At 37.7% G+C, this 14,099-nt stretch overlaps 1 protein-coding gene across 7 annotated transcripts in view; it reads right to left on the bottom strand.

Annotated features, from left to right (window-relative positions):
* Nucleotides 1-282: 282 nt before the first annotated feature.
* LOC107596638 (retinoic acid receptor RXR-beta-B-like) overlaps nt 283-14,099 on the bottom strand; it is a 20,452-nt gene continuing 6,635 nt past the window's right edge. For all 7 annotated transcript variants that reach the window (XM_016287411.1, XM_016287413.1, XM_016287416.1 and 4 more), the window contains exons 5-11: nt 10,794-10,945; nt 3,454-3,583; nt 3,189-3,321; nt 3,049-3,090; nt 2,844-2,935; nt 828-933; nt 283-624 (exon numbers count right to left, since the gene is read on the bottom strand). In XM_016287411.1, coding sequence (XP_016142897.1) covers nt 486-624; nt 828-933; nt 2,844-2,935; nt 3,049-3,090; nt 3,189-3,321; nt 3,454-3,583; nt 10,794-10,945 — 794 coding nt within the window. In that variant the 3' untranslated portion in view covers nt 283-485. The remainder of the gene's footprint in view (nt 625-827; nt 934-2,843; nt 2,936-3,048; nt 3,091-3,188; nt 3,322-3,453; nt 3,584-10,793; nt 10,946-14,099) is intronic.

Raw genomic sequence — 14,099 nt, 5'->3', positions numbered from 1 at the left:
TTCTCAATATTTTGATTTTTTTGCACCCTCAGATTCCATATTTTCAAATAGTTGTATCTCAGCCAAATATTGTCCTATCCTAACAAACCATACATCAATGGAAATTTATTTATTCAGCTTTCAGATGATGTATAAATCTCAATTTTGAAAAATGTACCCTTATGACTGGTTTTGTGACCCAGGTTCACATACATCATTTATATATATATATATATATATATATATATATAATTAGCTTACTGTTGAAATGTAGCACCAACAAATTTTCATGGCAAGTTTTGGGTCTCTAGACTCTATGGTGCACTTAAGAGATAGTCAAGAGAAAAAGAAAAGTAATATCTGAACTAAAAAAATAAAAATAAAAAATACCCCAGACCAGAGGCTGACCAATTGTTGTAATTCCCCTGGGAAGAAAAAGTGCAATCACAGTTATCTCCAGGACCTAGGGTAGAAAAACCCCATCTCCCATTCTTCCTCTGACGCAGCTAGTGGGGCGACTCCAGCATCTCCATTAGGAAAGTGTCAATGGGGGTGTCTCCAATCAGTTTAAAGAAGAAAAGGTGCTCCAGACACTTAAGGCCAATGGAACGCAATGCAGGAAGTCGGAGGAGGAGCTTGGCAAACCTGTGAATTAGCAAGGGAGCTGATTTTTTTTTTTTAATTTATGGCCTCTTGTATACTCTCACAGCCATATATAATGCCAGACAATCATAAAAGAGGTCGTTTACACATAGTAGATTTAAAGGCACAACACAAGTTTAATTCTGAGGGTCAGAGAGACATAAAACTTTTAGAAAATTCGCCCCATAACAGGACAGAACACTCACCTCCCCTGCTGATCTGGGTATTTTTGTTTGCAATAGGCCTCCAGGGACGCGTACACTTTCTCTCTGAGAAGCTCCACCTCACTGCTGCTAGTCAGACCTTTGGCATCTAAGAAATATTGGAAATATTCAGTACAAACATACACCATTCTTTGGGTTTTTCTCCAGTTTTGATGTCAAAGGTGTGCATAATATATGTTCTGCCTGTGAAGGTGTTTACATGCATAGTCAGTTTAAAGTAATGGGCCAATATTTAGATGTGCAAGTCAGGTTTTGCCTAAACTGTTTATGACCTTAACCTGATAATAGAACTGTTTAAAGGGGTCCTATTATGCTTTTTCACTTTTTTAATTTTAGTCAGTGTGTAGTGTGTATGTTTGAGCATAAAAAAGATCTAGAAAGTTACAAATCTCAAAGTCCACTCCAAAGGGAGATATTTAGTTTTTTAAAAATCCATTTTCAAGAACTACAGCAAACGGCTCGTTTGGACTACAGCGTTTGGTTTCCGGGCTTTATGATATCACAAAGCGGCTCATTAGAATATCATTACAAAGAATTCCCGCCTACAGAAATTCGAATGGTTGGGGGGTGGGGAGGGGCGAGGTCGTGGTTAGAACGCTTGGTTGAGTGAGCGCATCAGACGAGACGACGAAGAAGTGGTGCTGCTGCAGTTAGTGCGTCAGAGAAAACCAAGAAGAGCAACTGCTGTGCTGTAGCCTCAAATTTTTGGCATGTCTAGAACAGCGGTTCTCAATTCCAGTCCTCGCGTACCCCCGCTCTGTACATTTTGTGTGTTTCTCTTATTGCTTCATACGTTTGTTATATTTGACTGTAAGTGCCCTGCGAAGTGGACATTACCAGATATTCCTCCATGATTCCAGTTTGAAGGGAGCGTATGCTCCATACAAAGGGCATTTAAGTGTGCGAGACGTGAATTAAAATTTTATTTATTTACAGAGGTATATTATGTCCCACTTCACGCTTCTCTAGTAAATTTTGTCTGTGTGTGAAGATGCTGCAGGCAGCGGCGCAGCGTAAATCTGTAAATGAATATTCCGAAGTGATTTCCCGGATTTCCGAAGTGAGTCAATGGATTTTCCCTGCTCAGGGAGTAGGGAGCAATGCACACTGTGTAGGGAGCATGTCAATCGGAACACAGTTCATGCACGGAGCTCACGTCTAACGAGATGATCTGAATCAGGTGTGTTAACAAAGAGAGACGTGCAAAACATGCAGAGCGGGGGTACGCAAGGACTGGGATTGAGAACCGCTGGTCTAGAACAATTCTTACAAATATAACACGACGTAGCTGGGTGCCGCGGACAGACACCTCCGTGCCCAAACGTCTTTGCCCAAACGAAAGCGGATGATGTCAGGAAACAGTGGTTGCAAACGGAGCAAGGGGCGGGGCAGTACTGAAACACCGTCTAAGCTGTTCGCCAATCACAACGCACTGGGACAGCTAACCAATCACAACACATTTTGTTTATCGGAAGGCGGACCTTCATCAAAGCCGGAACTAATCGAGCCGTTTGTGCCAGCCTGGGGAGAGAGGTATTTTAATAATGTAAATTATGTGAAAAATAATGCGTTTTTCGAACCACCAAGCATGAGAGCATGTTCTAGTACACCGCCAAAACAAAATCAAGACTTTGTAAAAGAGCATAATAGGACCCCTTTAAGGTATTTATATGACACACAGGTTATTATAGGTACAATGCATCTAAAAATAAAAAATCCTGGCATCATGTTAGTTGGGCCCAAAACAATATTGGACCCCATTGACTTTCACTGAATGGACAAAAAATATTGAGACAGTTAAAAAAATGTTTTTTTAAATCTTCCTTTTGTGTTCCACAGGAGAAAGTAAGTCAAAGATGTTTGTAACAACATAAGGGTGAGTACATTATGAAATTTACATTTTAGAAGTATCCCTTGAAAAAAATTCAGAAATATCGATCAAACTATTAGACTTTTGGCTTCTAAATAATTTTTAGATAAACCTAAACAAATGCTTACCTGGGTTAAACAGAACTATGGCACGCAGACAACCAAGTTCAGTTCTGTCCATTTGCATATCACGCATCTTACAGACCAGCTCAGTCAGCACCCTGCAGGTGTGTAAAAAAATGAGACTAATAATCATAAATCACCCCAACGACAGGTTCCCATCCCACAAACTTCTACACAGGTATGAAGAAAACACAAGAGAAGCAGGAATTACCTGTCGAATAAGGCTCCCACCTCTGCACTGTGTGCACTTTCCCTGCACATTATGAACACATTATGAACACATTATGAACACGTTAAGCCTCTAAATCAACTATATTATTAAACAGTGGTAAACACAGAGTTCATTGTGACCTGTCAAAAAAGGCCTCCACGCCCAAGTTGTGAGTGCTGTCTCTGGGCACATGTAGACCTGTGGCCAACAGAATCTCATCATTCACGCTGATGGAGCGATGAGAGAAGGCAGCGATCAAGAGCTCATTCCATCCTGTTATAAAAATATCACAATCATATAGTAAAATGCTTTTCGTGTATATTTATACATTTGCGTTCCAATATAAAACAATATAAAAGAAACAGACAGCGACAAAATGAGTGTGAGAGTGTCAGATGCTCGTACCAGCCCTAAGCAGAATGACTTGGTCATCCAGGGGCAGCTCAGAGAAGTGAGGGATTCTTTTGGCCCACTCCACCAGAGTGTACAGCTGTTTGTCTGCAGCCTGGCAAATGTTAGTGACTGGATCATTGGGCTGGAGAACAGAGAAGTCACAGAGTCAGTGGAGGAGAGTGAGAGCAAATGCCTCTGGCACTTCTGGACAATAAAAGAGAATCTCAGAGCTGATAAACGTCTGAGTGCTTTATTTTTATTTATATTCTCGGTCTATGGGGATATTCAGCTCCAAACACTTAGAAATCAAAAGATCCTAATCTCTAAATCAGCTCTGGGAATACCAGCATTTAAACAGCTTTAAATAAGGGCTGTTTCTCACCCAGCAGGAAACTGACTTTGCCTGGCAACAGTCGACAACAATCAATGCTTGGCATAACTTTGGAAATGAATCGCTTACAACCTTTTAACCAACTTTCATTACAAGGCAACTGCTGACTGACAATGAGCGTGTTTACATGAACACCAATATTTTTAAAAACTCCCAAATATTAGCTTACCTACATAACCTACTGTACCAGATTACATGCAAACCAATAATCCTGTAATGCATGTAAAGTGTGTTAAAAATCAGGTTACTCTCTGGCAGTGCCATCAAAATGTAATAATTTGTGTATATGGCTCAGAGTATTGCATTTGTTATGTGAGTGGTGATATTAAATTAAGCAATAAAAACCCCAGAGTATTCCAAAATGCTCTGGGGAAACAGGAAGCTTGTATGAACTCATGCGGTTTCTGCGAATTCAGCATTTTGGCTGTTCCACTTAGGGTTGGGTATCGTTTGGGTCTTTCACGATACCGGTGCCAAATCGATACTTTTAAAACGGTACCGGTGCCTAAACGGTGCTTGAACCGACACTATAAATAAATAAATAAATACCCAAAATAGGATGGATTGGCCATTATTGAACACTATAAACACATTTAATGTCCGTTTCATTCATACTGGACGCCAGAGGGCGCCCTCGCACAGAAACTCCACATGTGCATCACAGAAGTAATAGGACTTAGGAAATCCCTATACTCTTTGCTAATATGGACAAAGGCATTGCTATGGCTGTAACTGTAACTGAGTAAACAGAAGATATAAATGTTTTGAATGATAAAACAAAGACAATAAACACTCGACTGCGACAATGTAGTTTATAGGGCTGGGTATCGAGTTCGATACTTTTTAGGCACCGACCGAATTGCCTCGATACCATCGAGTATCGAAAAACGTCTTGTCGTTCGGTACCAAATTTCGATACCTAAGGGGTTAATCTCATCAGTATCAGTGAGGCGCAGATCGATCAGTGTTTGACATCCGCAAGAGCGATGCGAAAATGTACGGAGCAGTCTGCTCGTGGTACTATAGCCTAATACACCGATAGGTCTGCACAGTCGGTCCGCGTCACGCGCCATGCCATACTCAGAGATGTGGCTCACACATGAGTATTTAGTGTGAATGCATCCGAGCCCCCGTAGCTGTAAGGCTACATTTACACTGGTGCGTTTTTGTTTTAAAATGAAAACGATCCTCGTCATACTGAGGTTTCCACTGCGTTTCAAGTCGGCTTTCCATTATCTCTGACAAATGACAGACCGAAAGTCATTCATTTCAAATGGAGAGTAGCGTGGGAGCTGCGTGGAGTTCCAATCATATGCAGATGTCCGTTCATACTACAAGACCGAAAGCGCATGTTATGTGAACATTCATGCACACTGTAACATCATGCTACATAAGACCAGGGTTTAAATTGGGCGGGGGGCCGTCTGGGGCTGAGCCCCGCCACATAGACTCCAGGGCTTGACATTAACTCATTAACGCCAGACAAGTAACATGATTAAAACATCAGTAACCAAAAATAACTATGTAAACACCAAAACACAATATTATTCTGATTTTATTACATTTAGAGTAAGTGGCGATCTAATGTACATAATGTATCTATTGACAGTATAAGGTTGCGCTGCTGAGGAGCCTCTCCAGGAGAAATCAAAACAAGCAAAACTAAGAAACTCAGCATCCTGAGGTAAAAATTCAAAATGGAAAGTTTTTATATTTAAAATACAGTTAGTTAGGCAACATCACACAACGTTTTCACCATTACGACTGTTTAATAGTTCTATAAACAGTTCAATAAGCAAATACAATAATATTAGGTCACTTACATTTTAGGCAGAACAAAGCGCATCTCACAGCAACCAGCCGATTCATTGCTGATTGAGTCCGTGTTTTGAACGAACCGGTTGAGTCAAAGTTTCATTAGCCCATGCATAAACATCTGATGAATCTGCCGTTTAAACGAATCGTTTGAATGAACGACTCAATGACTCACTCATTAAACGCTCACTACTGGCACCTACTGGCGTTTTAATTTAGTTGAAAAGTATAATTTCCACCATAATTTCTATTTTGTATATTACATTTTTTTTTAAATAATCTCATAATTATTTAATGCAGTTGTATTTTTCAGTGTCAATTGAATTTATAGATCAAATGAAAGAATTTGAAATGAAAGTTATATATATATATATATATATATGCTCGATACCATAGAGCCCCCCCCCCACCACACACACATAACAAATCCCAATTTAACCCCTGCATAAGACAATAAATAAGATTTATATTCCGCTTTTACTCAAAACTCACTTTAAACCACCATCAAGTTTTTGTAATAACTTCCGATTGCCATGTGTGTTTTGGCCATGTATTGCTGATGAAATTAAATATATTATTACCTCTGAGTCAGAGCAGCGATCATGGAAGAGAGAGCACAGGCAGACAGCGCTAGAAACTGCTAATGCTCATCAGTAAATCAGTGGAAAATGAATAGAAATGATGATTCTGTCTGAGCTAGGCGTTTTAAAACAAACACACACTAGTGTAAATGTAGCTAACAGATGTGTAAACTGAAGACTATTTGAGCTTTATTAAAACTATTTGCACTGATTTTTTGTTAGTTACATTTTGTTCCTTTGTGCAGTGGCACAGGAGATTTTTGTGTCTGTATAAACATCAACAAGCTGAAAAATAAAACCAAAGCTAATTTTTTTTAGATAATGTAATCTTGTTCAAATAGATTTCATAAAATTGGTATCGAAAAAAGTATAGTTCAGGAACCGGTATCGAAGTCAAGATATCGGTATCGAAAAATTTTGAACGATACCCAGCCCTAATAGTTTATCTGTGTTATTCAAGCCATCTTTGGTATTTTCATCATAATGAAGCATATTTATAATCCATTGCTAATCAACATATGCTTGATTTTACCATTGTACCATATGCTTTTTACAGTATAGAACATATTTTCTGCCTCATTCTGTGACAAGAAGCCACATCAGATCACAAAAGGAAGCAGTTGTGGAGTAAAAATGTTACAGTGTTCTCTTTTGTTGGACAACAGGTTTAGAAATGCTTCTCATTGCAAGTCATTACAAGGGAAGTTTAGCTTTAGTAGGGTGACCATATTTTAGTTTTTCAAAATAAAACAAGTCAATAGAACAGAAAAAGAATAGATAATGCAAGTGTTAGTAGGTCATTATTTATAATAATTAAACAGAAAATAAGTAGAAAGAATAGAGAATGCTAGTGTTAGAGGCTCTTCTTTCTTTATAAATAAAACAAGTAGTTAGAATAGAAATAGAATAGAGAGTGAAAATGTTAGAGGGTCAAGTTAAAAAAGAAGATGATAAAATTAGAATTAGCATTATAATAGAGAGTGCTAGAGTTAGAGGTTCAAACGAAGATGAAAGAGATGTGTTTTCAGCGGTTTCCTGAAAATATTAAGGACTCAACTGCTTGGATTGAGTTGGGCAGGTCATTCCACCAGGAGGGAACAGTTAATGTAGAAGTCCATGAAAGTTTTATCATAGGCAGAAGGCATTTCAGTCAAATGTAATTTATGCAATATTTCAAACCTTTAACCCACTTGGGAAAATCAACCCATGGCAACAGTTTAAAAGTAGCCTAATTATGTGGAAAAAATGTGGACTTGGCAACCCTGCATCCAACAAGAGCTACCGGAGTCAGCTTTGACTGATCACAGGTCGAGAATAAGGAGAGATGACTGACAAGACCATGCTTGAGTATCTTGTAAGATGTGCTCCCTTTACACAGAGTGCGAGTGATCGCGAAATCGAAAGTGAAAGTAAACAGCGCAAACGCTCATTCAAAAATATTTAAATACACCGCATCCTGAGAGCGGCTCCCTGATACGCCAAAATTATATACAATATTAGAATGTTTAAAAAATTGGACTCGAAACTCGCGGGAGCGAAACACATGTTGCGGTAGCAGGCGGCAATGGTCAGAGATTCAGCGGGAGCGGGATTAAGAAAACAGCCAAATCCCGGACATTTTGGGATGTCATTACATCCCTAATGGCCGGACGCATTTTTTTGTAGGTCCAAAAAGAGGACATGTCCGGGGAAAAGAGGGCGTATGGTCACCCTAGATTTAGGAATTTTAATTTAAGAATGTTTAGCTTAGCTAGCTAACGGTCTCTACCTGCTGCCATCAGAGCAAGTGTAATTACTGCATTCAGTGCCCCTCGGATGCTCTCATTTCCCTTTCCGACTTGCTTTCGTGAATTTTCTCAGTCGAGAAATTATTTTTCACGTGCGGTGCCGGTGATCCTTACGTTCGTTTCGGAGAACAAATATTTAAATCGATCACTCAAGCATTTAAGTGGCACCGAAATGAGGCACCGAAATCTGCGTTCTGATTCGGTTCTAGTACATACCGGTTACATAGGAAACCCCGTGCCATATTGGCACGGGGTTTCGGTACCCAACCCTAGTTCCACTTAGGCTGCACAAGATGAGAACACATTTTTATTATTGCTCGGATGAAGAAAGAGTTGGAGTGTACAATATATTTCCTATTCCCTACCATGATTACGGATGGTTCACTTGTCTTTAAGAATGTTTAAACTTTATATTTGTTAAGACTAGTGGTTTTGCTGTGGTATTGAAGTTGGAATAGAGAATTGTAAAATTGAACTGGTATCTAAAATGATGATGTCATATCAGTTTATTTATTAGAATACAAGATAGCACGGGTCAAAAACAACTTTTTTTTTTTTTTTTTGGGCAGGGGCAAATATCAATACATACATCAAACAAACCATACATCAATGCTTATTTATTCAGTTTTCAGATGATGTATAAATCAAAAAAATTGACCCTTATGACTGGTTTTGTGGTCCAGGGTAACAAATGAGAATTGTAAAATGTATTTGTTATCTAGAATTTTGGTGAGTGATATCAGTTTATTTATTAGAATAAAAGATAGGACGGGTCAAAAAAAACTTTTTTTTTTTTTTTTGTGGCAGGGCCAGAGAAAATGTTGGCAGGGAAAGTGAAATATTTAACCACTGGCTTTTCTTTTTTTCTCTTATATTGTTTCTGATGTGTTTTTATTTCTATTGTTATCACTGTATTTATTTTTTTACTTTTAAATATGTATACTTTTATGTGTAAAGTGCTTTGAGAAGTAACTTTAAAAGGCACTATATAAAATAAAGTTATTATTATTAGCATTAGTATTATTATTTATTTTTAAAAATATGATATAGACTGAATTGAACCGTACATACCTAAAAATAATGCACTTATTTATTACAAGTACGAATGTAAATGTCAGTGTTTTTCAATGCAGTGTCAACTTTAAACAACCTATACAAACACAGATGATACTATAACCCAGAATGGAACACGCCTCTTTAAATGGTTTCGTGGTGATCGTTGTTGTATTTTAAAACACAATTGCAATGTTTTCAACTGACATTATGGCATTTAAGATCAAATGATCTCAAACGTAACTGTGGTGCGTGTGGCTGTGCTGTGCAGTCAGTGAACTGCTTCCATCGGCAAAACACACTGTTGCTCACATTAAACATTTTTATGTGAGTATTATGACCAGTATTTAATTTGATCCTGCTGGATCCTGTTCCAAAAAAAAAATCAGATTAAACGGTAGGCCTATTTGTTTTTAAAAATCCGGCATTTACAGTGCATTAGATCGTGACAGTGCATGCATGCGTACATACGAGGACTGAGCGAGCGCGGGTTTGGCTAGATGTATTTGGAGGTTATTTGTATTTTCTCATTTGTATTTGGAGGTGTATTTGCTCACGTCTCATTCAGCACAAATCCAAATGTTTCCATATTCGCAATGTATTTGAATGTTAAACTATTATTTATAATGTAAACTAGGCTTGTACTTTACACGCATTCTCATATAGATGGAAAAGATCATCCTCTTCACATGAGCAAAAACGTCCTTGGCATAACATAAGAGTGGACCGGTATAGTACGGTCTATTTAAACTGACCAGTGTAACCTTTTATATGTTTGGTTGACTATTTTATTTTGATAATGAACAGACTGTGATGTAAGTTTGAATTGCTAGAATATGTGGGGTGTGTGTGCACGAGGCTCCAGCGCGATTGAACAGCTGAAACATAAAAAAAGATATAATCCGCAAAAGCGTTTCCTTTTATTTTTGCACACTCACAATAAAAACAGAAGATTTGTGCTTTTGTAAAATAAAGCAAACAAAAATAATGCGCGTTGTCATCCTTTCCTTTCCGTGAACTTGTTTATGGAGCGCCGCACCACACTTCTGTTTTAAATCTGTTAGCTTAATTATTTAAGTCAGATATATTTCGCATATTTTTTTTTTAATGAAAACAAATTGTTATTTTTATTTTAGGCCTATTACTTACATGGGCTATACATTTTCCTTAAAGCATACCATTTTGTCCCAAGGCTTAAAAACCTGTGCCCTAGGCTAGTTAGGTCCATGCAGAAACTTGTGAACGATGCTCTTAGTTGTGGCATCATCGTTTAGTGACATCATTGAATGCTCCGGGAAAACGCACTGTCAGTGTCGGTCACAGCGCCTTTTAATTGCTATTTTGAATTCAGCAATTATTTATTTACAAATTGTAAGCTCTGATTATGACAAGTGTGGTATAAAAGTTTTGTTTATTAGAGGAATAATTGGTTTGCTGGAAAATGTTACATCGCGACCATGCTTTTGGATGCCGTTAGAGCCCATATAGGCTACATTTATGCGGCTTTGTTCTAGTTTGCCGGTTGGCCACGAATTTCCACAAATTCAATAATATTTAGGCATTGTTTCTTTTCCTAAATCCTCACCATCTGACCCTGTAATCTAGGTTTATTTTATTGTCATTCACTTTTTTTTTTATCGATCATCGATTGTTGACATCCCTATTATGTAGACTTTAAACAACAAGGATAATACGCAGCCATGGGTGGTGTGTAAATATACTCACTGAACCAGTGGCATCAGAGTGCAAGTCTGATCTGTGCTCTACAGCTGTCTCTGCCTCCAGTATCTTCTCCGCAGGCATCTCCTCATTGGCTGAACTGCTGCATTCATAGTCTCCATCCCGTTCCTTATTCTTCTGACGCTCGTCCTGAACAGCTAGGGGAGAAAAAATGAGGGTAAACTCATAAATGTCAAGGAATCAGCCCGGCCATCTGTAATATAGCCACTGGGTGATGTTGCCCTAGTGGTACAAGATCTGGCCTGGAAACCAAAAGATGCAATTCAAAAATCACTGAGCAAGACACTTCTCTGCAAATTGTATGTATGTATATTAGGGGTCGACCGATTATCGGCCTGGCCGATATTATGCATTTTTATGATTATCGGTCATTTTCAAAACCGATTCGCCGATAAAATAACTTAATTTTGAAACGCGTTATTTGGCTCTGATGCAGCCTGTCAGAACATACCACTCTGTGGCCTAAAGCAGTCTCCGCCCACCGCTCATCTGATTTGTTGGGAGTCACGAGTCCGACCAATCAAAGCAGAATTCACTCTCACTCCAAAAGCGCTTGCTAACTGGAGCTGCTTCAGTGATCACGCATAAGTTGTCTCTCAAAGGTAAGGCAGCAGCAGACGTTGCTTAAGTTGCAATAGATCCCAATCCACTAACGTTACACCGAAGTTGCAAAACACCTTAATATTATCTACGGAATCTAGTCATATAAACAGAATTTACTGTATGACGCGAAATGTCACGGAATTTGTCAAAGTTGGATTAATTAATCAAAAGTAGGTCAGTACACTTAAATAGAGTCGCAATATGGACTAGTATCTGTAAATATTAAGCCGCAAAAATACTATTTAATATGAATCCAGCATGTTCTGCGTGTCTCTGTGTATGTAAATGGCACAGACGAGCGGTTTTGTTTTCTACACATACAAAGTGTGCGATGCTCGCGGTGATTTCAGCTTCTGTCATCTCACTACATGAGGATATAAATACATGAACAACATCTCCAGAACTGCTCTGATCCCTCTGAGAGTCACTTCATGATCATTTGACAGAATTATCTTCATATCATTTGCATAGACCTACAGAAGTTCCTCATGGCAACCCATCAAAATATAAATTCGGGTTAGCTTATAAATATATTACTGTGGTGCAGTATGATGTACATAATACTACTCAGGGATGAAAGTTTTCCGTCGCTACGACGGATTTCCGTCAATTGGAAAAAATGAGGGGAAAAGAAACATGTAGCACATTGTTGTTGTTCTGCCGGTGTTCTGGCGATTTGTTGGTAGCATAATCTGATAGGTAGCATTATTTGTCAGAACACCAGGACATAAAAAATCCTCCCCGCCACGGCTGCAGCTTCTCACTGACAACATAACGCCGCTCGCATCATTCACAGTCGGGTTATTAGCAGAGAGCACAGAGCAGGTCTTGAATTTCAGGCGCAGGACTGCGGCTATTAATAATAACTCATTGCCGCAGGTTCCGCGCTTATAACGCGATGACAAACGAGGAACTTATCATTTGCACGTACTTTTGAGTCTTGAGAACTCTCCTTTTCTGTGCGCCCACAGATCGCGATAAGGAGAGTGACAGATTTTAATAATTATTCAAGGAGTTTGCAAATGTGATATTGATTTAATACAACAGTTCAATAAACACATACTGCCTGATTTTGCTCTATTTATCAACGAAAATAGTTCCAAATAAAGTAACAGCTCAGCCGCTTCACATCTCTAAAAGCAAACACAGCGGTTTTTCATTCATGAATGAAAGTGCTTTTTTGAACGAAACTAGTGAGTCAGTGATTCATGATTACCCATTCATAAAGACAGTCACTTGCTTCATTCCTGAATGAATTAGCCATTCAAATGAATCAATTGAATGAATGATTCAGTGATAAATTCCGTGATTTGCCACCACCTGCTGGCGGTTTCAGTTTCCTTTTTAGGTATAATTGCAGTTATTTAAATAATTTAATATTTCTGTATTCAAAATTTTATTTAAAACATTAATCTCCACATGAATTTATGAATTTAATTGCACTCATGCCACCTCTGAGCCTCATTGAATGTCTGAAAATGTACCTACAAGCCACTTTTGTGTTCTTTTTCATATTTTTCATTAATACTAATTTCATGATTGGTAACTTATTTGTCTTATTCTACTTCTTATTATATTATTTTAAATAGAAATTTTAAAAAGCTTATAAACATAATTTTTTTAATTTTACAGATGAAAATTATGCCATTGCAAAGGTAAAAAGAAAATCCCCCTGTAAATCACTTCACCTCATATTAGGAAGGCAAATTTTTGATTATTGATCAGAAGGTACTCCTTAATTTTTTTAAATTAGGAGGACAAGCGCTCATGATTACAAGAAGAAAAACACTGCTCTTAAACTGGGTGTGTGACAGGTATGGCTGAGGAATGGGGTTTGGCTAAGGAAAAATTTTCAGTCAAAAGATAATTTTTTTTGCTTTAACCCGACTACTACAACAATTATTACAACTTTTGTTTAAAAAGAAATAATCACACAATACACTATTTCTTCCATGTTTTAATTTTAATGGTAAGCCCTTTGTTTGCCAAAAAATAAAGAGTTTAACTCTTTAAAATAAAGAGTTTACTGTGGGAGTACTACACTCAACCAACACCAGGGAAGGCAGTTTTTGTCAGAGCCCTTGTTATTCTTAATTTTGACATTAATTTAAATTTTTACACCAGACATATATATCGGTTCAAAATATCGGTTATCGGTCTACTTGATCTGTAATAATCGGTATCGGCCTTGAAAAACACATATCGGTCGACCTATATATGTATATATTTATATATATACACATACATACATACAATATATATTAACTTGAGTAAATATTATGTAAAATAAATATTAATGTTATTGTAGCAACGTTGTGCATGGGCACTATTTCTAAATTAAAATGATGTGTTTTCCCTGTATTGTCCATTTAAAATCCCTAATGGCTGACCATTATAAACAGTTAGTAATTACATGTAAAAAAAATCAGTAATTACACATGAACCTAGGGCTGGACAATAATTCAATATCAATATGTATCGCGATATAATTTTTTTCAATAACGGTGATATGATTTTTAAACACATTTCCGATATTTCGATATACATTACCAGTTTCCCATACATTGATTTATTTGTGCCGTTTGACTTCGTTGAATAAACATGAGCACTGCACGTTTCAAAATCAAAACGCATCGCGGTTTTTATATGAATGTATCTCTGAAGGGAACCGACTGTCTTCAGAATAGT

The sequence above is a fragment of the Sinocyclocheilus grahami genome, unplaced genomic scaffold, assembly GCF_001515645.1.
Source record: "Sinocyclocheilus grahami isolate Dianchi unplaced genomic scaffold, SAMN03320097.WGS_v1.1 scaffold222.1, whole genome shotgun sequence".
NCBI lineage: Eukaryota > Metazoa > Chordata > Actinopteri > Cypriniformes > Cyprinidae > Sinocyclocheilus > Sinocyclocheilus grahami.
The sequence above is the reverse complement of the archived record's forward strand: the minus strand, read 5'-3'. Positions and strand labels throughout refer to the sequence as shown.